This window comes from Microtus oregoni, unplaced genomic scaffold (genome assembly GCF_018167655.1).
Source record: "Microtus oregoni isolate MIOR12 unplaced genomic scaffold, Mior012 000015F_ref0000493, whole genome shotgun sequence".
Classification (NCBI taxonomy): domain Eukaryota; kingdom Metazoa; phylum Chordata; class Mammalia; order Rodentia; family Cricetidae; genus Microtus; species Microtus oregoni.
In genome coordinates, this window is record NW_024543074.1 from 18,688,387 (window position 1) to 18,713,660 (window position 25,274).

The 25,274-nt window shown below is 42.0% G+C and overlaps 2 protein-coding genes across 3 annotated transcripts in view; one reads left to right on the forward strand and one right to left on the reverse strand.

Moving 5' to 3' along the window:
• The first annotated feature begins 5,996 nt into the window (after nt 1-5,996).
• Nucleotides 5,997-13,312, forward strand: Tefm (transcription elongation factor, mitochondrial). The gene is made up of 4 exons (XM_041665173.1): nt 5,997-6,107; nt 8,254-8,714; nt 11,071-11,220; nt 12,704-13,312. Exons 1-4 carry the CDS (start codon nt 6,065-6,067, stop codon nt 13,145-13,147), a joined length of 1,098 nt encoding a protein of 365 aa, XP_041521107.1. The 5' UTR covers nt 5,997-6,064; the 3' UTR covers nt 13,148-13,312.
• Nucleotides 13,313-14,470: 1,158 nt separating this feature from the next.
• Atad5 (ATPase family AAA domain containing 5) overlaps nt 14,471-25,274 on the reverse strand; it is a 50,206-nt gene continuing 39,402 nt past the window's right edge. Inside the window, exons 18-23 of one of the 2 annotated variants that reach the window (XM_041663821.1) lie at nt 24,077-24,141; nt 21,864-22,044; nt 18,500-18,675; nt 17,190-18,022; nt 16,271-16,426; nt 14,471-15,940 (exon numbers count right to left, since the gene is read on the reverse strand). In XM_041663821.1, the coding sequence (XP_041519755.1) occupies nt 15,862-15,940; nt 16,271-16,426; nt 17,190-18,022; nt 18,500-18,675; nt 21,864-22,044; nt 24,077-24,141 (1,490 nt within the window). In that variant the 3' untranslated portion in view covers nt 14,471-15,861. Of the gene's footprint in view, nt 15,941-16,270; nt 16,427-17,189; nt 18,023-18,499; nt 18,679-21,863; nt 22,045-24,076; nt 24,142-25,274 lie in introns of both variants that reach the window. The other variant, XM_041663820.1, reaches the window with a different exon arrangement.

Genomic DNA, 25,274 nt, shown 5'->3' on the forward strand with positions numbered 1-25,274 from the left:
ACACGCACAACTTCGTTTTATCTTTGCCACAACCTCCAGATAGAGACTAGTTTTAGGCCCATATGATGAACAAGGCAACTGTAGCACACAGAGCAATTTAGTTACATTGACTAGTTACATTTAGTTACAGGTCACATGACTAAAACGATCCCTCCTGAGCGGGTGGAGCACTGCTAAGGTTTGAATGCAGTTTGCCTGGGCAGATTTCCACTTGAGCTGTGAACCTTACCTCCAGAAAGAAGTCAGCAGCAGGCGGGTGAGCCTCACACCTTACTGCAAAGCCCTGCTACAATCATGTGTGTGTATTTCCTTTTGGTCTTTCACATATAACTTGATATGAGCCAAACCACAGTTTTCATACCATTTTACATCCTGTTGTGTGAAGTTTTACTTTTTTGGATTTTTTTTGGGGGGGGGCTGCCATCCAGCTCCCAAATAAATCACACACAGAGGCTTATTGTTAGTTATGAATGTCCAGCCTTAGCTTAGCTTGATTCCAGGAAGTTTTTCTTATCTTAAATTAACCTGAATACCTTTTGCCTCTGAGCTTTTATCTTTCTGTATTTCTTTTTTTTTTTAAATATTTATTTATTATGTATACAATATTCTGTCTGTGTGTATGTCTGCAGGCCAGAAGAGGGCACCAGACCTCATTACAGATGGTTGTGAGCCACCATGTGGTTGCTGGGAATCGAACTCAGGACCCCTGGAAGAGCAGGCAATGCTCTTAACCACTGAGTCATCTCTCCAGCCCTCTTTCTGTATTTCTATATACCTTTCTTTACTTCTTTCTCTGCGACTTGCTGTGTAGCTGGGTGGCTGACCCCTGATGTCCTCCTCTCCTGTTCTCTTGCTCTTCCTCCTCCCAGAGTTCTTCTTCTATGTATAATCTCTGCCTGCTAGCCCTGCCTATCCTTGCTACTGGCCGTTCATATCTCTCTCTCTCTCTCTCTCTCTCTCTCTCTCAATATAGATTTCTTTCTTTCTTTCTTTTTTTATTATGTATACAATATTCTGCCTTCATGTATGCCCGCATGCCAGAAGAGTGCCCCAGGTCTCATTACAGATGGTTGTGAGCCACCATGTGGTTGCTGGGAATTGAACTCAGGACCTCTGGAAGAGCAGCCAGTGCTCTTAACCACTGAGCCATCTCTCCAGCTCCCATTCATCTCTTTATTAGGACCATCAGGTATTTTAGACAGGTAAAGTAACACAGCTTCACCAAGTTAAACAAATGCAGCATAAAAAAAATCACACACATGAAAATAACATTTCCCAACAACAACTCATTAAACTTTTACATGTCACTGGGTGGTGTCTCCAACCTTTAATCCAGCACCCGGGAGGCAGAGATAGGCAGATCTCTGTGAGTCCCAGACCAGCATGGTCTACAGAGTGAGTTCCAGGAGAGGCTCCAAAGCTACAGAGAAACCATGTCTGGGGGTGGGGGGGGTGTATGTGTCATTTTTGTTGTTGTTGTTGTTTGTTTGTTTGTTTTTCAAGACAGGGTTTCTCTATGTAACAACAGTCCTGGCTGTCCTGGAACTCACTTTGTAGACCAGGGTGGCCTCAAACTCAGATATCCACCTACTTTGGTCTCCCAAGTGCTGGGATTAAAGGCATTTGCCACCACTGCCTGGCATGTGTCATATTTTTAAGGTTAATTGAATGCCAGGCCAGTGGGGAACACACACCTTTAATCCCAGGATTTGGGAGGCAGAGGAAAGAGGATCTTTGAAAAGTTCTGGACCAGCTTGGTCCACAGTGTGAGTTCCAGGACATCCAGGACTGTTATACAGAGAAACCCTGTCTCAAACAACAAGACTCATCTTCTGCTGTGGGCTGAGAGATGGTTTAGTAGTTACAAGCGCCTGGCGCTCTTCCCAGCGCCTGCATGGCATCTCACAAGGACGCGTTTCACCGAGCAGACATTTAGCTTGAATGAAATCCAGTATATTCTGTCTTCAGGTTTTATGCTTTTTATGTCTTAAGAAATGTTCGTTCCAAGTGATGGTGATACACCCTTTTAGCCCCAGCATTTAGGAGGCAGAGGTAGGCAGATCTTTGGGTTCGAGGCCAGCTTGGTCTATAGAAAAAGCTCCAGAATAGCCAAGGCTATACAGAGAAATCCTATCTTAAAAAAATGTGTGTGTGTGTGTGGGGGGGGGGAGTTTGCATATTTCAAAGTCATGAAATTTTTGTTTAGTCTTTTTTTAAAAAAAATACATTTCTGCATGTATGTATGCATATATTTACACACACACTTGTGTGCTGATGCATGTGTGGAAGTCAGAGAATAATGTGCCACATGGCTTCTAAGAACTGAACCTAGGCTGTCAGAACTAGCGGCGGTGCCTTTACCGGCTGTGCCATCTTACCGGCCTTGGTTTTTTAAGACCTGGGGTCAGGTCATTTGACACTTTCAGTCTTTTGATTGTGCAGTTTTGGAATCCAGAGCCTCATTCACGATTGACAGAGCTACACACACCTCAGCCAGGGTTTTACCAATGGCCAAGATGGCCTTGACCTTATAATCCTCCTACCTGCGCACCACTGCCTCTGGCTATGGGGAACTAATTTTTAAAACGTCTACAAACATTAATTTGTTCCAAGGACAATTATCTGGAAATAAAAAGAGGGAAATGAGAAGGAGCTGATTTCAGGAGGAAGGTGACCGCTTTCGTTTTGAACGCCCCCAGTTCTGGTTTGCAGTGAATTATGAGTACTTGGTCTCTTGCCTGCCACCTCCAGTCTCTGGTCAAAGTACAACCCTGACGAGGACATTTCCTCTCAAGCCGTTAGTCATGAGTTCTGAAGATCCAGTCACACTGTGGTGGGCCAACTGGCACTCCCTGAGTCCTTTTGGTACTCAGGTTCTCTGCATCCAGGCTCCTGCCAATGTTAGCAGTTCTGGGAGGCAGGGACTTCAGTCTCCAAGTTACACATGAGGAAGCTGAAGCCCAGAGAGGAAACTCTCTGCTGGCAATGCTAAGTTGGGTTTTGCTCAGCTGCGACATCTCTCAGAGCTCCACCAGGACTCTAGTGGTGCTAGTCTCCTGTGAAAGTCAGAGAGCTGCTGAAACGAACCCAAGGATTCATTCTCTCCCAGTCCAGGAGCTAGAAGCCTGCGCTCAGAATGCCAGTGGGGTTGGTTCCTTATGAGGATTCTGCAGGAAAACTGTTACATGCCTCTCTCTGACCTCCAGGTGATGACCGTCTTCCTCAGCACGGACATGTGTCAGTCCATTGTCACCAGGCATTCACACAGACATCTCCTAAGGACAGCAGGCATGCTGGAAGGGCCGCTCACTGCGGGGGAGGAGGTGTTCAGAGACAGGATCTAACTATGCTGCCCCCGGTGCCCTTGAACTTCTGGGCTCAGGAGATCCTCTCACCTCAGCCATCCAAGTACCTGGAGCCGTGTCCCACGGTCACTTTCATTGTTCTGAATGTGCAGTGCTGGGACTTGAATCTGGAGCCTCATGCGAGACAAGAGCTATTCACACCGCAGCGTCCACCTTATTTTAACAAATGTCTTTGACAGTGACCTTGTTTCCAAATAAGGTCAAATTCTGAGGTACTAGGAATTAAGATGTAAATATATCTTTTTTGAAGGATGCAATTCAAATATAACACACCATTACGTTCTGGAGTGAAAAGGTAGGCATTTCTTCCTAGATTGGAAGTTTTTTGTTTTCTCTTTCTTTTGCTTTTTCGAGACAGGGTTTCTCTGTAGCTTTGGAGCCTGTCCTGGAACTAATTCTTGTAGACCAGGCTGGCCTCAAACTCACAGAGATCCACCTGCCTCTGCCTCCTGAGTGCTGGGATTAAAGGCATGCACTGCCACTGCCCAGCTGGATTGGAAGCTTTTTAAAAACAAAAATTTATTTATTTTTAATCCTTTAAAAATATAATTTTTTTTTTTTTTTTGGTTTTTCGAGACAGGGTTTCTCTGTGGCTTTGGAGCCTGTCCTGGAACTAGCTCTGTAGACCAGGCTGGTCTCGAACTCACAGAGATCCGCCTGCAAAAATATAATTTTTAAATTGTGTGTGTGTGTGGGTGTGGGTGCCCATGAGGGCAGGTGTCCAAGGAGGCTAGAGGAACCCTTGAAATTAGAGTTCCAGTTGGCTGTGACCTGCCTAATGCTAATGCTGGAAAGAGAACTCCGGTCCTCTGCAAGAGGTTTTACATTTTAAACTTCATTATTTTATTTGTGACCGGATTGTGCACATGAACATTATGCGTGCAAGGTCTGAGGACAATTTATCGGCCTTGGTTCTCACCTGCTACCGTGGGAGTGCCAGGAATCAAACTCAGGTCACCAGACTTGGTGGCAAGACCCATCGCTCAGTGAACATCTCACCAGTCTCTTAATTAAAAAGATCGAATGCCATTCCAGCGTGCCTGCTGTCCTTAGGAGAGGACCGTGTGAGCGTCTCCAGGGCGCTGGGATTCAAACTCTTCCCTGTTTACTGAGTTTTCTGTCCTGCCTCTTTTTGTTTGTTTGTTTGTTTTTTGGTTTTTATGACAAGATCTTGTTGAGTCTGGAGAAGAGATAGCTCAGCAGTTAAGAGTTAAAGTTAGGATCAGGCAGTGGTGGTGCATGCCTTTAATCCCAGCACTTGGAAGGCAGAGGCAGGTGGATCTCTGTGAGTTCGAGGCCAGTCTGGTCTACAAAAACTAGTTACAGGACAGGCTCAAGTTACAGAGAAAAACCAAAAGAAGCACTGGTTATTTTTACAGATAACCCGGTTTCAATTCCCAGCACCCACACAGCAGCTCACAACCGTATGCAATTCCAGTTCCAGAGAATCTGACGTCCTCACAGAAGCATACATGTAGTCAAAACACCAACAGACAAAAAATAAAAACCAACCAATTAAAAAAATTTAAAAAGGCAAGGTCTTGTTATGTAGCAGGCTGACCTGGAACTCATGTTTGATTGCAGGAGTGTGTCACCACACCTGGCTCTCTTATGAATCACTTCTGTTTTAGACTTACTTACTTCATGTTACGTGTATGAATGTGTAGCCTACATGTATGTCTGTGTACCACATACGTGCCTGGTGCCTGTGAAGTTCAGAAGAGAGTATCGGCTACCTGGGAACAGGAATTATTGATAGTTGTGAGCTGGCAATGTGGGTGCTGGGAGCCAAAGCTAGGTCCTCCAGAAAGGCTGAGTTGTGAAAATATTTGTGTTGTTGTCTTTTGAGACAGGGTCTCACTCTGTAGTCTAGGATGGCTTCAAACTTACCATATAGGCCAGGCTGGATTCAAACTCACAGCCATTCTCCTCCTCCTAAGTGCAGGATTGCAGGTTAGCTACCACGTCTAATATAAAAACAAACCTATTACCTTCCCTTCCTCCTGAAAGCCTATTAAAAAAAAAAAAGGCGAATAAAGTACCTTGCCCCCTCTTCTAGCAAAAATCCTTTTCTTTCCACTCTTCTTCCACCTCCCAGGTTTCATTTCCCACTGTTCATTCTGCAAAGGCAAGATCATGCCCCACGCCCCTATTTTCCCCCTAGAAACTCCTACAATCTGGCTTTGCAACTAAAAAACAGGCGTCCTGTCAGTCTTTTTCCAACTGTTTCATTCCGCATTTCAAGAACCGAATGTGGCTCCCTCCAGATTCACCGCCTCCGTCTTTCTCACCGGGCCAACAATGCCTAGCGTCAAAGTGATCTCGTATCTCGGCCCTCTCTCTTTCCCTTTCCCGTGCACGTCTCCTAGATACTTCTCTTAACTCGGCACAGGGTATCTGTGCGTACAGGCTCCCCACTGTCCGCCCCAGACTGTCTCCGTGTGTCCGGGAATCCAGAAACGTCTCGCCCCAAACCATGACTAAACCTGATCTAGTCCGTTCCTTCGCGGAGATCCTGACCCCGCGTTCTCAGACCCTCAGGCATCAATCACTGAGCCCTCGGTGGCGGCTACTGGAGGCTGGGCCTCGGACCGTCTCTTCCGTCGGAACCCTTCTGCCCAGCCCCAGTGGAGCACTTTTAGTTAGAACACATACAACCGGAAGCTGGTGGAGGAAGATAAATAGGAGAGAACGTGGAGATGTCTTGGAGGAGTAACCTCGCTTGCCTCATCAAGGCCAGAGGTAGGGTTCCCGGGCACGAGGTTGATTGCCTACCTGCCGTTAGCCCGTGATCTGGAGTGTTTCTTTCCTGTCCCGTGTCTGGTTCTCCCACGTGGAGTTTTTGGGGAGCTGAGGGGCGTTCCCGCTCCAGAGCCCGGGTGCTTCTGTGGCTCAGGGTCCCCTTCCTGCACCGCTTCCCTGGCTGGGATTCAGACACTAACTTTAGCGTGCCTCTGGCTGCATTCCTTTCCTGTGGTCGCTGTGTCAAAATGACTTCCCACTGTTTTACAAAGTTACCCATTGCATGGTGTATGCTTTGTTGCAGTCATGTAGGAAATACTGAGAAGTGTGTAGAACAAAATAACCCCCCTCTATCATTTAGTTAATACTACCAACCCCCGCCCGCCCCAGACTGGCCTACAACTCAGTATGTAGTTGAGGACCCTAATCCTGATCTGCCTCCACCTCCCCAGTGCTAGGATTACAAGCGAGGATCACCACTCCTGACCAGCTAAAACATTTATGATAAACGTTGAAAACTGAATTTTCTTTCGTGCCATCAGATGAGAAACTAGTGAAAATGGACATGGAGATAAATCTTAAGCGATGTTACAAAAAAAAAAAAATCTCTTGCTGGGCGATGATGGCACATGCCTTTAATTCACATGAGAGGCAGAGGTAGGTGAATCTCTGAGTTTGAGGCCAACTTGGTCTACAGAGCAAGTCCCAGAACAGCCGGGGCTACAGATAGAAACCTTGTCTCAAAAAAACCAAAGGGGGGAAATTATTAATACCAGAAATATCAAAGACATTTGGAGTAATTTTGATTAAAATGAAGTGATACTAGGGATAGAAATAATGGCCTTGCTAGCTAAGTCCCCTTTCACAGAGGTCTGCCTATCTGTGCCTCTCAAATGCTGGGATTCAAGGTCCACTATACCTGCAAACTACAGTTTTTTTATTTTAACTAATTTATTTTTTAGAGACAAGGTCTTATGTAGACTGGACTGGTGGCAAACTTACGGAGTCTTGCCTGGAATCTGATTCTCCTGTCTCTGCCTCTCAGTTGCTAAGATTAGAGACATGTGGTTACAATGCTAGACTTGTACAATTTCTTCCTTGAGTCAGGGCCTCTGTAGCAGTGGCTTCCACGGTACAGGTAGATTATTGTGAACTCAAGGCCATCCTGATTTACACACTGAATTTGAGGCCTGTCTGGACCTTCTAGTGAGACCCTGTCTCATAAGAACAAACAAAAACACCCCAAAAATCACCAATAACCAAAATCAGACAAAAAAAAAAAACAACCCTCAAATAGCTGGGTGGTGGTGGTGCACACCTCTAATCCAAGCACTTTGGTTTTTTTAAAATTTTTTTTATATTTATTTTATTATGTATACAATGTTCTATCTGTGTGTATGCCTGCAGACCAGAAGAGGGCACCAGATCTCATTACAGATGGTTGTGAGCCACCATGTAGTTGTTGGGAATTGAACTCAGGACCTTTGGAAGAGCAGGCAATGCTCTTAACCACTGAGCCATCTCTCCAGCCCCGTAATCCCAGCACTTTGGAGGCAGAGGAAGGCAGATCTCTGTGAGTTCGAGGCCAGCCTGGTCTATAAAGAGCTAGTTCCAGGACAGGCTCCAAAGCCGCAGAGAAACCCTCTCTCAAACAAACAAACTATCATTCTAAAACTACTCTTTATGTTTTGTTTTTGAGACAGAGTTTCTCTGTGTAGCCCTGGCTGTCCTGTACCAACACTCTGTAGACCAGACTGTTCTTTTTTTTTTATGATTTATTTATCTTTATTTTATGTGCATTGGTGTGAAGGTGTCAGATCCCCTGGAACTGGATTTTCAGACAGTTGTGAGCTGCCATGTGGGTGCTGGGAATTGAACCCGGGTCCTCTAGAAGAGCAGTCAGTGCTCTTAACCGCTGAGCCATTTCTCCAGCCCCCCCCAGACTGTTCTTGAACTGAGAGATCCTCCTGTTTCTGCCTCCCTAGTGCTGGGATTAAAGATGTGCACAGCCATCACTACCACCGGCTTTACACTTCTTTAAGACAGTTCTCTGTGATGATATGGTTTATGTGCAACTCTGTATGACTGCTCAAGCTTGGAAATTAACACTCAAAGGATACCATCTCAATTTAAATTTTCCTTTTAGGGAGATGGAGCTGCCTTCCAATCCCAGAGTACTCATTCCTGCCTCCAGTCCTAAAGAATACCTGCTGTCGGAGAAAATTTACTGCACCGGAGAAGATTGTTGCCAGTGTTGTTTCTGATACAAATGGAAAGGAATCTGGGGATGCCCTGGACAAGCTCTTCTCCCCGGAACAGCAGGCTTCTGTCTTGCGTGTGTTGAATACAGCTTCTGATAAAGAACTGGAAGCTTTCAGATTGCTTCGTGGAAGAAAGTCCGTCAATATTGTAGAACACAGGAAGAAGTTTGGGCCATTTCAGAGCTTGGAGAGTTTGATAGATGTGCCCTTCATCCAGTATAAAACTGCGGTTCAAGTTTGTAACTCTATTCTTTGTTCAGAGAATGGAAGGAAAGAAGAAAAGTCACAGGAAAAGTGGCTGCTGAGAAAATTCATCAAGCCAGCTATAGAGAGAGAAAGACTTAAGGTGCATCCTCCCCTGCCACCCTACTCTGAGAACTCACTCTGAAAGTGCTCTTCTCAGTAGTGGGTTAGAGACACGTTTGTTTGGGTTTTGTTTCTAATGAGGTCAGAGGACACTTTTCAAGGGTCTATGCTTTCCTTGTGCCGTTTGGGTCCTTGTCAGGCTTCGGTGTGAGTGCTTTAAGCCTCTGAACTGTCTTACTGGTGCAGAGAAAGATCCTTTCGGTTTAGTTAGGAATAGATATACTAATAGAAGGTCTGTCGCACAAAACAAAAGGTGCAGACAGGAAGCAAGTCGGAGGGAATGCTGTGAGGTAGAACTTGGGGGAAGTTTACTGAGAACTCAATTTGGAAGAGAGAAAATTAGGCAGGTGGGAAGAAGAGGGCGTTCAGATAGAAAACATGAATAACAAGAAGTATGTGTATATGTGGTTGGGTTAATTTTAATTACCTTTGTAATTGTTTATGTGTGGGTGTGTATAATGTACGTGTATGGGTGCTCATGCCGTAGGACAGAACTCAGGTTGTCAGCCTTCCTGCCCCCCTCCCTCCCACCGGGTTTTTTGTTTTGTTTTGATTTTTGAGACAGGGTTTCTCTGTGTAGCCCTGGCTGTCCTTGAAGTCACTCTGTAGACCAGGCTGGTCTCGAACTCACAGAGATCTGCCTGCCTCTGCCTCCCGAGTGCTGGCATTAAAGACAGGTTTGCCACCATGGCCTGGCACTGGCCCCTATTTTTATTATTAATATTCTTTGAGACAGTACTCCTCTGTGTAGCCTCTCAAGATCATGGTCTGCCTGCCTCTGCCTTCTGGGTGCTGGGATTAAAGGTATGAGCCACCACTGCCCTGCTATTTTTTATTTTATTTGTTTATTTATTTTTATTGCGAGACAGGGTCTTATTCTGTTGTTTAGACTGGTTTTGAACTCTGTTAACTGGGTTGGCCTCAAACTTTTGATGATCCTCCAAGCACAAACTTGTGCACCGCCTCTCTCGTGCAGGGATTAACAGATTTGCATGTTATACAAGGTTTATAGGAGGACGGTTAGGCAGGTGTGCAACTGTGTTAGGAAGGTACATTGGGAAATTAAGCTGCGAAGATGGGTTGGCCAAGGAGTGCCTCTGGAGCATTGTGGCAGTCTTTGTGGCATAATTTAAAATTACGTATTGAGCTGAGTGCAGTGGCACTCACCTTCACACACACACACATACCCCACACAATACCCATGTACATACACCACACCCAGAGCACTAAACACCCATATACCAAAACAAATCAACTAAAAACTAACAATCTGTTGTCTAGAGAAGGACTCTGTGCAGGTGGTATAGTAACGTCCATGCACAGTAAGCCAGGTCTTTATTTCACTATATATATATTTTTCTGCTGTGTTTATTTCTGGTGTGTATGGATGCTTCAGAGCATGTGTGTGGAAGGTCAGACAATAATTTGAATGAATTAGTTTTTTTCCTTCCACCATATGGGTTCCTGAGATTGAACTCAGGTTATTGACTTTTTCCACTAAATTGTCTTACCACCCTGTTTAAATTTGTTGGGGTTTTTTTTTTGTAATATTTATTAGGTAGTGTTCTGCCTGCATGTGTGCCCAGAAGAGGGCACCAGGACTCATTACAGATGGTTGTGAGCCACCATGTCGTTGCCGGGAATTGAACTCAGGACCTCTGGAACAGCAGCCAGTGTTCTGGGCCATCTCTCCAGGCCCCACCCTGTGTAATGTTTATGTATGCGTGTGTATATATGGTAGAGTACATGTGTGTCAAGGAGAACTTCAGGCAGTGTTCCTCCTGTGCTGCTATCTTGTAATCTGTTTTTATTTGTGTATCCTTTCCACAGTGAAGTCAGGACAACTTGGGAGAGTCAGCTGCCTGGATCTACCCTGTGGATCATAAGGCTCGAACTAAGGATGTCAGACTTGGTGGCGGTCGTCTTTACCCACCAAGCAATCTTGCTGGTCCAGCCTTGTTTTGTTTTTGAAGCAGAGTGTCTTACTTTGGTTTCTGTTGCTGTGCTAAAACACCATGACCAAAAGCAACTTGGAAAGGATTCCATTCATTTTAGAGAACACAGCCCATGGGGGAAGCTAAGGCATTCCGGAGAGCATGCGAGCATATACACACACACAAAAACAATTTTTTTTTCTGAGACAGGGTTTCTCTATGTAGCCATGGCTGTCCTACACCTCACTGTGTAGACCAGATTGGCCTTGAACTCAGAGAGATCCACCTAAATTGAGTTGTTTTTTTTTTAGTTTGTATTCCTTTAGGAAGTTAATAGTATCGTGTCTATTGTTTATAGAAGTAAGATATTTACACTGTAATCAAATTACCCTTTTCCTTTAGGAAGTTAATAGCATCGTGTCTATTGTTTTTGGTACTCGGAGAATTGCATGGGCTCACCTTGACCAGAAACCTACAGTGCTGGACTGGCAGCAGACTGAGTGTTGGAAACTAACGAACAGAATATATCCCTCATGTGTCTATCTGGAAGAGGTAAGCAATGACTAGTCCTTGCTCCTTGTTTTATGTGTTGTGCATTCCTACATAGTTTCTTGTACAGTTTAGACTGGCAGTTTCTTTCTTTTTTTTTTTTTTTTTTTTTTTTTGGTTTTTTAGGGACAGGGTTTCTCTGTGGTTTTGGAGCCTGTCCTGGCACTAGCTCTTGTAGACCAGGCTGGTCTCGAACTCACAGAGATCCACCTGCCTCTGCCTCCCAAGTGCTGGGATTAAAGGCGTGCGCCACCACCGCCCGGCTAGACTGGCAGTTTCTAAAGGAATGTAAAAGAAAACGAAAAACAGTGAAGCTGGTCTTTGGGGCAATTTTTTACTCCTATTGTAGCTTTATTATATTGGATTTAAAAAATTTTAGAAACCTTGTCTTTAAATTCAGTCTTTTGTCTCCTTCAAGTGTTAAAAATGTGAAATAGACAGGAATTGCTATTTTGGTGAGTATGATAATAAGAGACTGTATTGAATTCTAGTTGGTATTAATAATAAAAACCCAGAGTCAGACATAGGGGTTAATGCTGAAGATCAGCCAGGCGGTGGTGGCACATGCCTTTAATCCCAGCACTCGGGAGGCAGAGGCTCTGTGAGTTCGAGGCCAGCCTGGTCTACAAGAGCTAGTTAGTTCCAGCACAGGCTCCAAAGTTAGAGATACCCTGTCTTGAAAAACCAAAAAAAAAAGCCGGGCGGTGGTGGCGCACGCCTTTAATCCCAGCACTCGGGAGGCAGAGGCAGGTGGACCTCTGTGAGTTCGAGACCAGCCTGGTCTACAGAGCTAGTTCCAGGACAGGCTCCAAGACCACAGAGAAACCCTGTCTCGAAAAACCAAAAAAAAAAAAAAAAAAAAAAATGCTGAAGCTCAGAGAAGCAGAGCAGCTAGCCACAGTTGACCTCTACCAATGCTTAGATCAAAGGAGGCGATCCTATCTCTATAAATCCTCAGACTGCATCTCTAGACTGCAATGAGCTTCTCCTCCCCCTTATATTCCTCTCTCTACCCAGCCACATCACTCCTGTCTCCACCTCCCTAGTGCTGGGATGAAAGGCGTGTGATCCCATGTGCCTTTGTGTGAGCTCTGCTTGTCTTTTAGACAATTCTGTGTAACCCAAGGTGGCCTTGAATTAACAGAGATCCTCCTGCCTCTGTCTCCCAAGTCCTGGGATTAAAAGTGTGCGCCACCATTCCCGCTACCACCCAGTCCTCTAGTGGCACTCTGATCTTCAGGCAAGCTTATTTTTAAAACACAAAATATCACTCCAATAGGCCTTGGCTAGTGCCAATCCTTCACTCCATCTCAGAACATTTCGGATGGCTGAATCCTGAAGCCAGTACAGATGGTAGGAATGACAGACTGTCAGGACAAGAGCTCATCTTGGCTTCTTCCTTAGAAACTTTTGTTATTTCAGGGTTGTCAGAAATGGGACAAACAGGAAACATAGTTATTTCTGATCTTTTTTTTTTTTTTTTAAGATTTCTTCAGTCATTTCAAAGATGCCTAAAGCAGATCTCTACATTTTGGAAAAATCAGGCCCTTCCATTCAGAATACATCTCTGTTTCCTATACTGCTGCACTATCTTATCACAGAAGCCATGCTGTATGCCTTACTCAACAACACCTTCGCCAAGGATGGCCAGCACCGGGTGCTGAGCATGAATCGGAATGCTGTGGGCAAGTACTTTGACCTGATGATCGGGGACACAAGAACTAGTGGGCGCCAGCTAGTGAAGCAGCTCCTCTCCGAGTCTGTGCTGAAGGAGGAGCCTCGGGTGTTCTTCCCACAGGAGCGAGTAGTGCAGTACAGACAGAAGATCCTGAAGGACACGCACCACATCGAAGAGTTATACGATTCACTGTTACAAGCTGTTGCCTTTCACGAGTTAGCTTTTGGCAGAGGCCCAGAGCGCAGATGTTAATGCACTTGCTCTAGTGTTATATTAATTTATTAAACCAACTGTTCTCATCCTCCATGTTAGTTGAGAAGAAAACATTTTGAGTATATTTTCTATGTTTATAAAATGAGGTTTTTGGTTGTGAAGTAGTAATCATGAGCCAAGACCAAATCAATAAATATTTTATGAAATTTTGTGCCTTCTGTGTTGAAGTTATGCCACCCACATAGCCAAATGTTAGCCCATTTAAAGGCAAGTACCAGGCCATTAATAGCACTTAGGCTTTTCCAGAGGGTCCTAGTTTGGCTCTTACCCCCACTGCAGGTGCTCACAAGTTCAGGTCCAGAGACCTGTGTGTGTGTTTGGTCTCCTTGGGCTCCTGCATATACACTTACACATAGAAAAAAAATAAAGCAACTGTTTAAAAAAATAAATTTAGGATGGGCTATGGTGGCACATGCCTTTAAACCCACTTGGGAGGCAGAGACAGTAACTTCTGGAATTTGGGACGATTGGTCTACAGAGTGAATTCTAGGACAGCCAAGGCTACATAGAGAAACCCTGTCTCAAAAAAAAAAAAAATTAGTAAGAGGAAGAAGAAGCTGAGCGGATGGTTCCACCTGTAACCTCTGCACTCAAGACAAGCAGTAAGGTTGTGTGAGGTCAGTTTGGGACTATAGTGAAATTCTGTCCCAAATTCTCTGCCCTCACCCACCCCCCAAAAAAAGGGGAAAAAAAATCCAGGCGGTCAGGTTGGGGCTGTAGGCTGGTAGTAAACTGCTTGCCTAGGTATGGGAAAAAAAACCTTCTATCAAGCAACAAACTCCACCCAACCATGGGCTAGTTAAGGAGGGAGTCTGGATAACTTGAACAATTTTATGTAATTATTTTATATTGGTTCATCAGTTGTTGATGGTCAGAGTCCCTAATAATAAAACACCTGGCCAACAGCTAAGCAGCTCCAGTAGACACTGCACGGCAACACAGATACAGACATTTGAAAGCTTCAGGACCTGGAGAGATGGCTCAGCAGTTAAGAGCACTTGCTGTCCTTGGAGGGGTCCAGGGTACAGTTCCCAACTCCCACAAGGTAGGCAGCTCACAACCATCCTTACTTAACTCGTTCCAGGGTATCCAATGGCCTCTTCTGGTCTCCTTGAGCACTGCAAGCATGTGGTACACATATGTACATACTGGCAAAACATTATACATGTGAAAAACTAATCTTTAAAAAAAGCTTTGAGTATATTTTCTTGTTTGACAACCTAAGTTATAGCATTTATCTGAATGCATTCAATATAATGTACATTAAGATGATAATAACTTTAAATACCACTTACAGCTTTTAGATTTAACTTTTAATTAGATTAATTTGCTAATTATTCAAAAAAGGTAGGTTGAACAAGAGGTAAAAACATATCTTCACATACATTTGTAAACAGGTATGCACCTATACTTTAAAAAAGTACAAAACTAGGATCCTTAACTTCTGAGTTAAAAAATAATTCATCAAAAAATGTACCTGAATATTACGTTATTATACAAGTATATGTAATATGAAGCAATTTTAAACATACCTGATTATCTGACTGTAAAAATAACATTAAGTAAAATGTGACATTTTAAAATCTTGCCACTAAAGTAAAAATACACAAAAAAGCCCAAAAACCAAACAAACCCCCGAAAACACAAAAACTGATGCCATTCCTGCGCAGTCCCAGGAAGCTGAGAAAGAAGGAACATGTAATTCTGGAAGTAGTTTAGAGGCAGCATAAGCATTATAACCAGACCTTGTCATCTCCAAAACAGGGTGGGAGGGTCTAGCTCAGTGGTGAAGCATCTCTGTAGAATGTACAAGCCATGGTTTGTTCTGTAGCACGGCAAATAATTACAAAAATGAGACTCTGTATGTACTAAGACATAGGACACTTGCTCACAACACAGAAGACCCCGAGTTTATCCTTAGCACCACAAAACTCAAAACCAACTTAAATAGAAACAGCTGCTAGGCATAAACCCCATGGTAGATGCCTTCATTATTTCTTCATCAACAACTTGTCCAGAATAGATAAATTAATGTCATTACATTTATAAAGAAAACATGATATAAAATGTACAATGATTTGGGTTGGTAAAATGCACAAGACTACCTACATGGGGTGATAGGAAAGGTTTATGAAAACTAGAATTCAGAATGCTTTTCTTTGACAACACAGATGATTCATTGATTCAGTGGTAAAACATGTTGGAGGAGGGCACAAGATATAAAAGCAAGAGGAAATACAACCCTTTCCAAAATATTCATAACTTCATTCCTAGCACATTTAAAAATTATTCTGTATGTAACTCTGTTTTATACTGTGTAATGTTTAGGGACCGTAGGCTAGGTGCTTCCTATTTATGGTGGCTCTGATGCTGAAGAGCAGAGGAAAGGAACGAGGAAAGGGAAGACTCCAATGAGCTCAGCACCAACACAGCTTTAGAAATCTACAGATGGTTTACACACAGAGAAAGCATACCAACCAAGCGAAAACAGGTAATACAAAACATTCAGAAAAAAATATGACAATCATATATACAGTTTGTAACCCAATTTTTTTCATTTTAAATAGTTGAACCACAAAAATACAAAGTTTTAAAATTTACATTAAGAGAAATAATCTCTTCTTTAAAGTTACCATATTCTAGTGTGTTTTAAGGACCACATCATCTGTACAGGACATTGAAGACGAGGAGCATCAAGGGAAGTCTGCGGCCAAAGCAGTCACAGCCTCTTCTGGGATATCAAGATGAATTCCTTCAAAGTAGTGCAGAAACCTGTCAAAATCATAAAAACAATTTATTTTTTTTTTTTCTTTTTTTTTTTTTTTTTTTTTTAAAATTTATTTATTATGTATACAATATTCTGCCTGTATCCCTGAAGGCCAGAAGAGGGCGCCAGACCTCTTTACAGATGGTTGTGAGCCACCATGTGGTTACTGGGAATTGAACTCAGGACCTTTGGAAGAGCAGGCAATGCTCTTAACCACTGAGCCATCTCTCCAGCCCCCATAAAAACAATTTAATAGCAGTATTTTCATTACCATGAACATATTTATTAGTCTTGACATATCTACCTAAAACAGTACTTTTTTTTTAGACATTTACCTTCTTTTATTTCTCCCTTGTTCCTTTAGCTTCTCTGTCCGACAAATGTTCCGAAGAGTTGGTAGGTAGTCAGTTACACTAGCTTTACTACCCACACTCGGAAGAGACCGACTGGAAAGCACTCTTTTAATGACTGCCATCCTCTTGTCAGCATTGCTACGAATTAAGAGAAAGGATTTTTTTTTGTGTGTGTTTGTACATAAAAATGTAACAACCCCAAATTTAGCTAGTGTTTCTGCTTCTGGTCTAGACCAAATGACACTTCTAATTTGCTGTCAACAGCATCAGTCACTCTATATGCCCAGACTGGCCTAGAACTCTACATAGCTCAGCCAGACTTCAAAATCAGTCTCCTACCTGAGTCTCTGAGTGCTGGGATTAATCTTGCATCACCACATTCATCTCCATATTGACCTTTTGTTTACAGATAGGATCTCATGTAGCTGGGGCTGGCTTCAAACTCTTGATCCTTTTGCATCCACCTCCCAAATGCTCTGATTACCAACATGTGCCACCATGCCTAGTGTCACATCTTTTATATATATACTTATTTATATACATGTGTGTGTGTAGTGTCACATATCTTATGGCGACCTTTTACCTGTCACAACTCTGAACTCTTCTGATACCTACCAGTTTCCCCCCATTTTTTTTTCTTCTGATACAAGGTTTCTCTTTGTAGCCTTGGCTGTCCTTGAACTCTGATATCCACCTGCCTCTGCCTCTGGAGTATTGGGATTAAAGTCATGCACCACCGCACTCACTCATTCAAGCTAGTTATCTTAGTAATCTCAATGTATATGAGAAGCTATATTAACACTAAGTGTTCCCCATGATCAATAGCCCAGAATTTTACATTAGTAAGAAGAACCCCTGCCACTGATTACTGACAAAACAGAAGGTAACAAATAAAACTTACTCCAGATTAGCTGCCGACTGGCGGAAGCACACATCACTGCACCTTTGTGAAACACAGAACGTGAGCTCATTGACTGCATCTCTTCCTAAGTGCTTGCATGAATTCAAGGACTCCAGTGCTTTTGAAATGGTAGAAGAACATTTAGTAAAGCTGAGAGCTTCTGCCGTTGCTTTTAATTCTTCAGATCTCTGAGGACCCCACCCATCTCTACTCTCAATACTAAACTCATCACAAAGTCCACTTTTAACCTTTCCGCTTGTCCAGCAAAAAGGCTTTCTACCCAGTTCATTCTGTTCCCCTGCATCTCTTAGAACGGCATCTAAGAAGGACATGTTCTCCATGAATTCAGCGAGAGAATTTAAACAGTGAGAAACGAGCACAGAACACTTCTTCTCTGCTGGTGTCTTAGGAGGTCGAGGCACAGAGTCAGATGTAAAACCTTTGTTATGTGTCTGTGTCTCTTGGTTGCCTTCTCTGTCTCTGCTTGTGAGGTCTTCTAAAGCTGAGGAAGGAACAGGAGATAAGCTAGTCAATTCATCAGAAAAGTCCAGTCCGGTGTCAAATAAGTCACTGTCATCTAGGGTCACCATCTTTTTCTGCTTCCTTTTCTGTGATTTTTTTAATGACTGATCTTCTGACTTCATCCTGGGAAGATTGTCCATGCTTCCTGGTGCACTGGCCTCTGTAGTCACCGGAATGACTTCTGGAATGACAGTGACTGGCAATGGCAAGATGAATTCAAGATTACTAAATAATAGATCTATGTTTTGCATGTGGAATTCAGTGAGGAGCTGGATGAATTTATGCCATTCTTCCTTGGTTGTGATCTTGTGCTAGAAAGCAATTTTGAATAAAGAGATGTTTTAAGAACCTAGTTTAGACACATTCCCACCCTTAGGAATACAGACTTGTCCCTATGTATCTCTATCTTTTATCTATTTTTTAAAAGATTTATTTTATTTATTTATTTTATGTATATAAGTGCTCTATCTGCATGTATGTCTGCAAAACCAGAAGAGGGCATTACCATGTGGCTGCTGGGAATTGAACTCAGGATCTCTGTAAGAGCAGCCAGTGCTCTTAACAGCTGAGCCATCTCTCCAGCCCTTCATACTATACTTTTAAAGCTATGTCTATGCACCATTTATCAACACAATCAAATGAGTTAAAATCTCATATCTAACATCTAGAAAATGTTATGTATATTTTAAGTTGAACCAATATTCAAAACACAGGTATTATTGTATGGTGAAGCCTGGTAAGATAGACAGGAACATGAATTCAATATTTCACACAGATATGGAAAATACCTTTAAAAATGAAATTAAGTCTTGAGATGGGGAGGCAATGTTTTTGAGTCCAAACAAAGCCTCTGCACAGCCGGTGTCACATTTGGGGAGGGCTATACGGTTCCTTCTGCTGCTTTTAGAGTTAATTTTTGGATCACTGCCATCTTCAGAGCAAACTGGTATATTTCTGCTATTTCCTTCTAAAAAATTAATAAAGACAAATCTTAGATGAATTTATCTTAAATGGACTGTATGAAAGAACGCACAAATTCGAAGACATGTTCCTGCCTGACACCACCTGACCTTCACTCTATGTTGTTCTCCACACATGTGCTCCCTCATTACAATGTAGTCCATTACTTGAAAAATACTTACGTGAAATGATTCGAGCCTATCTTTTATTTATTTATTATTTGATGTTTACACCAGAGCTTTATTGTTTAACTGAGGCAGGCCTCACATTTGCAATGTAGGCAAGAATAACCTTGAACTTTCTTGTGTGTGTTTGGTGGCCAAACACATTTCAGGTATCATTCCTTTGGTATCCAACCTTGAACATCTGACTCTACTGTCTGAGGGACAGCGCCATCACATACATCTACCAGGACATTTTTCCCATGTTTTATTATCACATTGATCTTTTGAGAGCTTGTTAAAGTTGCCAGCTTACACTGAATAAAAAATATGGCTCGGTCTATTTTGAAAAACAATGTTTAAATTTTTAACTAATTAAAGAGAAAAATGACAAGGAATTAATGTTTAAAATTTCATATTACTTTAAAATTTTTCTTTTATTGTCTATTCCCTTTGGTTTTATGTGACTATGTGCAGAGCAAATATCCCAACAGAACTATGACTGCAGAAGGGCACACACAAACTAGCAACTTCCCCTGGGAAAAAGCATGGCTGACGGGTCCTAAATACAGGATCTGGAATGGAGAAAGTAACAATAATTGCTTGTGCCGGGGCTGGAGAGATGGCTCAGTGGTTAAGAGCATTGCCTGCTCTTCCAAAGATCCTGAGTTCAATTCCCAGCAACCACATGGTGGCTCACAACCATCTGTAATGGGGTCTGGTGCCCTCTTCTGGCCTGCGGGCATACACACAAACAGAATATTGTATATATAATAAATAGATATTTTAAAAAAATAATTGCTTGTGCCATTATCAGGTCACAACAATAACTTAAGAGTAGTAGAAACTAAAAATATTCATGTGAGAAAAAAAAATTTCTAAAACCAAGTTCTTAGGAAAATTAGAATTATAAACTATTAAATATAATACAAAGAAATACAAGCTGGGTGTGGCTGCACATGCCTAGGCTATATGTGATCCTGTCTAAAAACAGGGCCAGTGAGAAGAACTTGCTGCTAAACTGACAACCTGAGTTCAGCGCCCCCTCCATCCCCCGCCAGGGTAGAAGAGAACTGACTGCTACATGTTGTCCTCTGATCTCCACACCACCAATAAATAAATAAATGTGTACATGTAATTTAAAAGATAAAAACAGAGCTGGGTGGCGGTGGCACACATCTTTAATCTCAGCACCAGGGAGGAAGAGGCAGGCAGATCTCTGTGAGTTGTAGGCCAGCCGGGTCTACAGAGTGAGTTCCAGGACAGCTAGGGCTACACAAAGAAAACCTGTCTTGCAAAACCAAAACAAACAAACAAGTAAGTAAATGAAATAAAAAAGCAAGCTGGTGGTGGCGGCAGTGCGCACCTTTAATCCCAGCACTCAGGAGGCAGAGGCAGGTGGATCTCTGTGAGTTCAAGCCAGCATGGTCTACAAAGCAGGTTCCAGAAAAGCCAGGGCTGTTATACAGAGAAACGCTGCCTTGAAAAACCAAATAAATAAAAATAAAATACAATAAAAACCAAAACAAAGGGCTAGAGAGATGGCTCAGTAGGTAAAGTGCTTGCAAGCATGAGGACCTAAGTTTCTAAGTCCAGCACACACATTAAAAAAACTCTAGGGGAGATTGAAGAAATCACAGGTGCACGCAAACATGCATATTCCACTCTCACAGACAAAAGATACGAATAACCCCTGCCTCAGGAATTTACACTTAAATACAATCACAAAAAAAGAATGAGATACAGCTATCCCAGTACAAAGGTCACTAATATATTTTGTTTGCTTTGATCAAGGTACTGTCTCCTATAGTCTAGGCTGAACTCAATGTAGCCAAAGATGACCTTTACCTCTTGATCCTCCTGCCTCATCTCCCAAGTGTAAGGAATACAGAAATATGACACCACAGCTGGCATTAAGTATGTTTTTTATAAGGGAAAGAAGGAAGTTGCTAAGTGGTAACTATAGTTCTGTAAGAAACTCTATGTCCATAAATGTACATGCAATAGTTTGGAGTGTTTTTGAGATGGGTCTAATGCAGTCCAGGCTACTCTAAACTTACTATGGAGACAAGGATGACCCTCAACTCTTCATCCTCTGGTCTCCATCCCCCAAGTACTGTCAGAACTAATCTCATATTGACTTCTGAAGCTACTGAGAGCTTAAGAAGCGTGATTTAAAAAAAAAAGTCTAAGGACTGTAGTGGGTATTTCTCTTTTGTTGCTGAGAGACTGCAGAACTAGGGTCACAGACAAGTAACACAATACTGGCCTTGAAAAACCTTTTTTCCCCTCTTGTATTTTTGTGAGTTCTATCCATTTGCACTTTTCTGTTGCTTTGTTTTTTGGGAGAAGATGTTATAAAGCCCAGCCTGTCCTTGAGTTTATTCTAAAGACAAGCAAGGCCTTGAATTTATGATCCTCTTGCCTCTGCCTCCAGAATGCTAAGATTACAGGTGTGAAATACCACACCTGACTGTTTACTTACACTCAATGTTTTTATTTTTTAAAAAATATTTAATTATTTATTAAGTATACAGTATTCTGTCTGCTTGTATGCCTGCAGGCCAGAAGAGGGCATCAGACCTTATTTCAGATGATTGTGAGCCACCATGTAATTGTTGGGACTCAGGACCTTTGGAAGAGCAGGCAAAGCTCTTAACCACTGAGCCATCTCCCCAGCCCCACTTAATGTTTTAAAAACCAGCATAGCTAGCCACTTAATTTAAAAACTGTTAGAGTATATATTTAAGAATGTGGTCCTGCCAGGCGGTGGTGGAGCATGCCTTTAATCTCAGCACTCAGGAGGCAGAGGTAGACAGATCTCTGTGAGTTCGAGGCCAGCCTGGTCTACAAGAGCTAGTTCCAGGACAGGCTCCAAGCTACAGAGAAACCCTGCCTTGAAAAAAAAAAACAAAACAAAAAAAACAAAACAAAACAAAAAAAAAAACCAAACCAAACACCAAAAAAAAAAAAAAAATGTGGTCCTGTAATAGAACATTTTTTCGTGACAGACTATTGACAGACTACTTACGACAATATAATAATGGTCTTTCTTTTAAAATTCCACCTCCACTTCTAATCCAAAACTGTAAGTAAAGGATACTTTTTCTGATGTCACAGTCATTTGCAGTCAACAAGGTTACAAAGTCTTTTAAGTCGGTTCTGAAATTCTCAACTAAACAGATCACTTGTAGATAGCTGGCAACGTTAAGCTAAAAATCAGAAAACAAGATGTGGGAGATATAAAGACATGGTTAGTTACATAACTGGCAGAAATGGAGTAATAATGAATATTGATGAAGAATAGTTAAAAGCCAAAATATCTTAAAACTTTTTGAGAATAAAATTTCTCTAGAAAATACAGGAGAATATACCATCAAATTAAAAACATATATATATATTCTTGTGTTCACTGTATATAGTTCAGGACAGCAACAACAAAAACTGTGTTTGTGTGTTTAAGAAAGAATCTTATACAAACCAGGCTGGTCTTGAACCTCTGATTCTCCTGGCTCCACTTCCCAAATGTAAAGATTACCTGCATTGTTATTGTTTTAAGCAGGACCTTCCTACATAGCCCAGGCTGACCTCAAACTTAGGATCCTCCTGAGTCTGCCTGTTGGATGCTGGGATTACAGGTATGTAACCACCACATTCAGCCTGGCAAGGAAACTTCAAAATTCTCTAAACTGAACACAACAGACAGTTTTATAGAGCTGGATTAAGTAATGATACACTTGATAGGATTTTTAAAAAATTTATTCTCCCCAACCTTTCTTAAATTTTGAGCCAGAGCCTCTCTACATAGCCCTGGATGTCCTGGTACTGCCTCTGTAAACCAAGATTAGCTCCAACTCACAAAGATCCACCTGCTTTTGTCTCCCAAGTTCTGGGAACAAGACAAACCTAGTCGCTTAACATGATATTTTATAGCCATTAGAATTATAAATATTGGGATGGAGAGATAACTCAGTGGTTAAGAGAACAGGATGGTCTTCCAGAGGCCCCGAGTTCAATTCCCAGCAACCACATGGTGGCTTACAACCATGTGTAATGAGATCTGGTGCCCTTTCTGGCCTGTAGGCATACATGCAGGCAGAACACTGTATATATAATAAATAAATAAATCTAAAAAATAAAAATAAGTTGGGCGGTGGAGGCACATGCCTTTAATCCCAGCACTTGGGACGCAGAGGCGGGCAGAGGCAGGTGGATCTTTTGAGTTGAAGGCCAGCCTGGTTTACAAGAGCTAGTTTCAGGACAGGCTCCAAAGCTATAGAGAAACCCTGTCTCAAACAAACAAACAAACAAAAATAAAAAAAGAGAACCAAGCAGGAGGCGGAGGCAGGTAGATCTCTGTGTGTTCGAGGCCAGCCTGGTCTACAAAGAGCGTTCCAGGACAGTCAGGGCTACACATAGAAACCCTGCCTCAAAAAACAAAAACAAAACAAATCAAAAACCCCCCAAAATAGAAAAATTATAAATATTATAATAATACTAAAATATACGTTTCTAAATTTAAAATAAAAATCAGTAACTATCAAGTTCACAGACGCATGTGTTTGCAAATATAAAACAGAGGGGGCAATGTTAAATATCTAATGTATAAGAACTTAATGGCTAGCAACTTTCATTTATTTATTTATTTATTTATTTATTTATTTATTTATTTATTATGTATGCAATATTTTGTCTACATGTATTCCTGCAGGCCAGAAGAAGGCACCAGACCTCATTACAGATGGTTGTGAGCCACCATGTGGTTGCTGGGAATTGAACTCAGGACCTTTGGAAGAGCAGGCAATGCTCTTAACCGCTGAGCCATCTCTCCAGCCCCAACTTTCTTTCATTTTATCAGAATTCCAGTATGGCACTTTTCTTTCTTCAGACAGAGTCTTGCTATATAGCCAGGCTGACTATGCAACCTTATTTAGTCTTATGCTGGCAATCCTTCAATGTCAGTCTCCCAAGTGCTAAAATCATAAAGCATTTCCTGTCGTGTGTGTGTGTGTGTGTGTGTGTGTATGAAACCTGTGCCACATGCAACTAGTGCAATATTCAGGAGTAACAGAAAACACAACTTAAATCATGCATTTCTCTCTTTCTTTCTTTCTCTTTTTCTTTCTTTCTTTTCTCAAACTTAAACACTTTAACATTTTCCTTTAAAAAGCACATTTTAAAAATATAAATTTTTTACATAATTGCGGTACATATAATCTGTGATCATGAAAATTCAAAACTTACCAGGGAAGGAATATTGAAATTGATTTCTTCAAAGCAGCCATCAAACACTAAACTAAATGTGGGATCTATAGAAAAATGACATAATGTTATTAAAAATAAATGAGATCACTACATAACTTTTCCCGGTTATACTTTTTTATTACAATATCTAGCATTTCATTGGTAATTAAAGGACAGGAGTTGACTCAGTGGCTATAGTGCATTCTGCTCTTGCAGCAGGCTGGTTAGTTCTCAGCACCCACATCAGACAGCTCACAACTGCCTGTAACTCCAGCTCCAGGAGATCTGATACTTCGGGTCTTCAGGGGCTAGGGGCTGCACATGGCTCCTCTGTAAGAGCTATGAGTGCTCTTAACTACGAGCCAACTCCTCAGGTCCTAACATTTACAATCGTTAATAAGTGTTTTAATTGTTCTCTCGGTAATTGTTAATTTCTTACTATGACTAGGTTACAAGCGTTCTAAGTATGTATGTATAGGGCAAAAGGTATATATACAGTTTGCCCTATTTAAGATGTCAAGCATCCATGGGGGTGGTTTCAAAGTATCCCTTAGATGAAGGAAGACTACAGTATCATGCAAATGACAACTCTTGAAGAAACTTTCTATTTTGATGTAACGTAATTATGACCTTTAATTAAAATATCACCTAACTTATGATTATTAAATTGTTTTGTTTTGGTTTTTTTTGAGACAGGGTTTCTCAGTATAGCCTTAGTGCCTGATTGTTTTTACTTGTTTTAACACAGGATTTGGCTATGTAGCACTAACTGACCTGTAATTCATTGTAGACATCAAGTCAGCCTCAAATCTGTGGGGATTCTCCTGTCTCTGCCTCCTGAGTACTAGGATTATAGACCACATTATGCTTTGTTTTGAAGAGGAAAAACAAATCTTTTTGGTTTGTTTACTTTATGTGTTTGAGTGTTTTGCCTGCATGCATGTCAGTGTCCCAAGTGAATGTCTGGTGCCTGAAGAGGCCCGAAGAGGACATTAAATTTCCTGGAACTTGAGTTACAGACAGTAGAAGCTGCCATGTGGGTGCTGGGAATAAACCCAGGTTCTCTGCAAGAATAATAAGTGCTCTTAACCAGTGAGCTATCTTTCCAGTATGTAGTGATGAGCTGTGGGCAGGCCTGCTTTTCGTCCCCCCCCCCCCCCCCGGCTCCCGCATGGTTAGCTTTACACCCAAAATAACA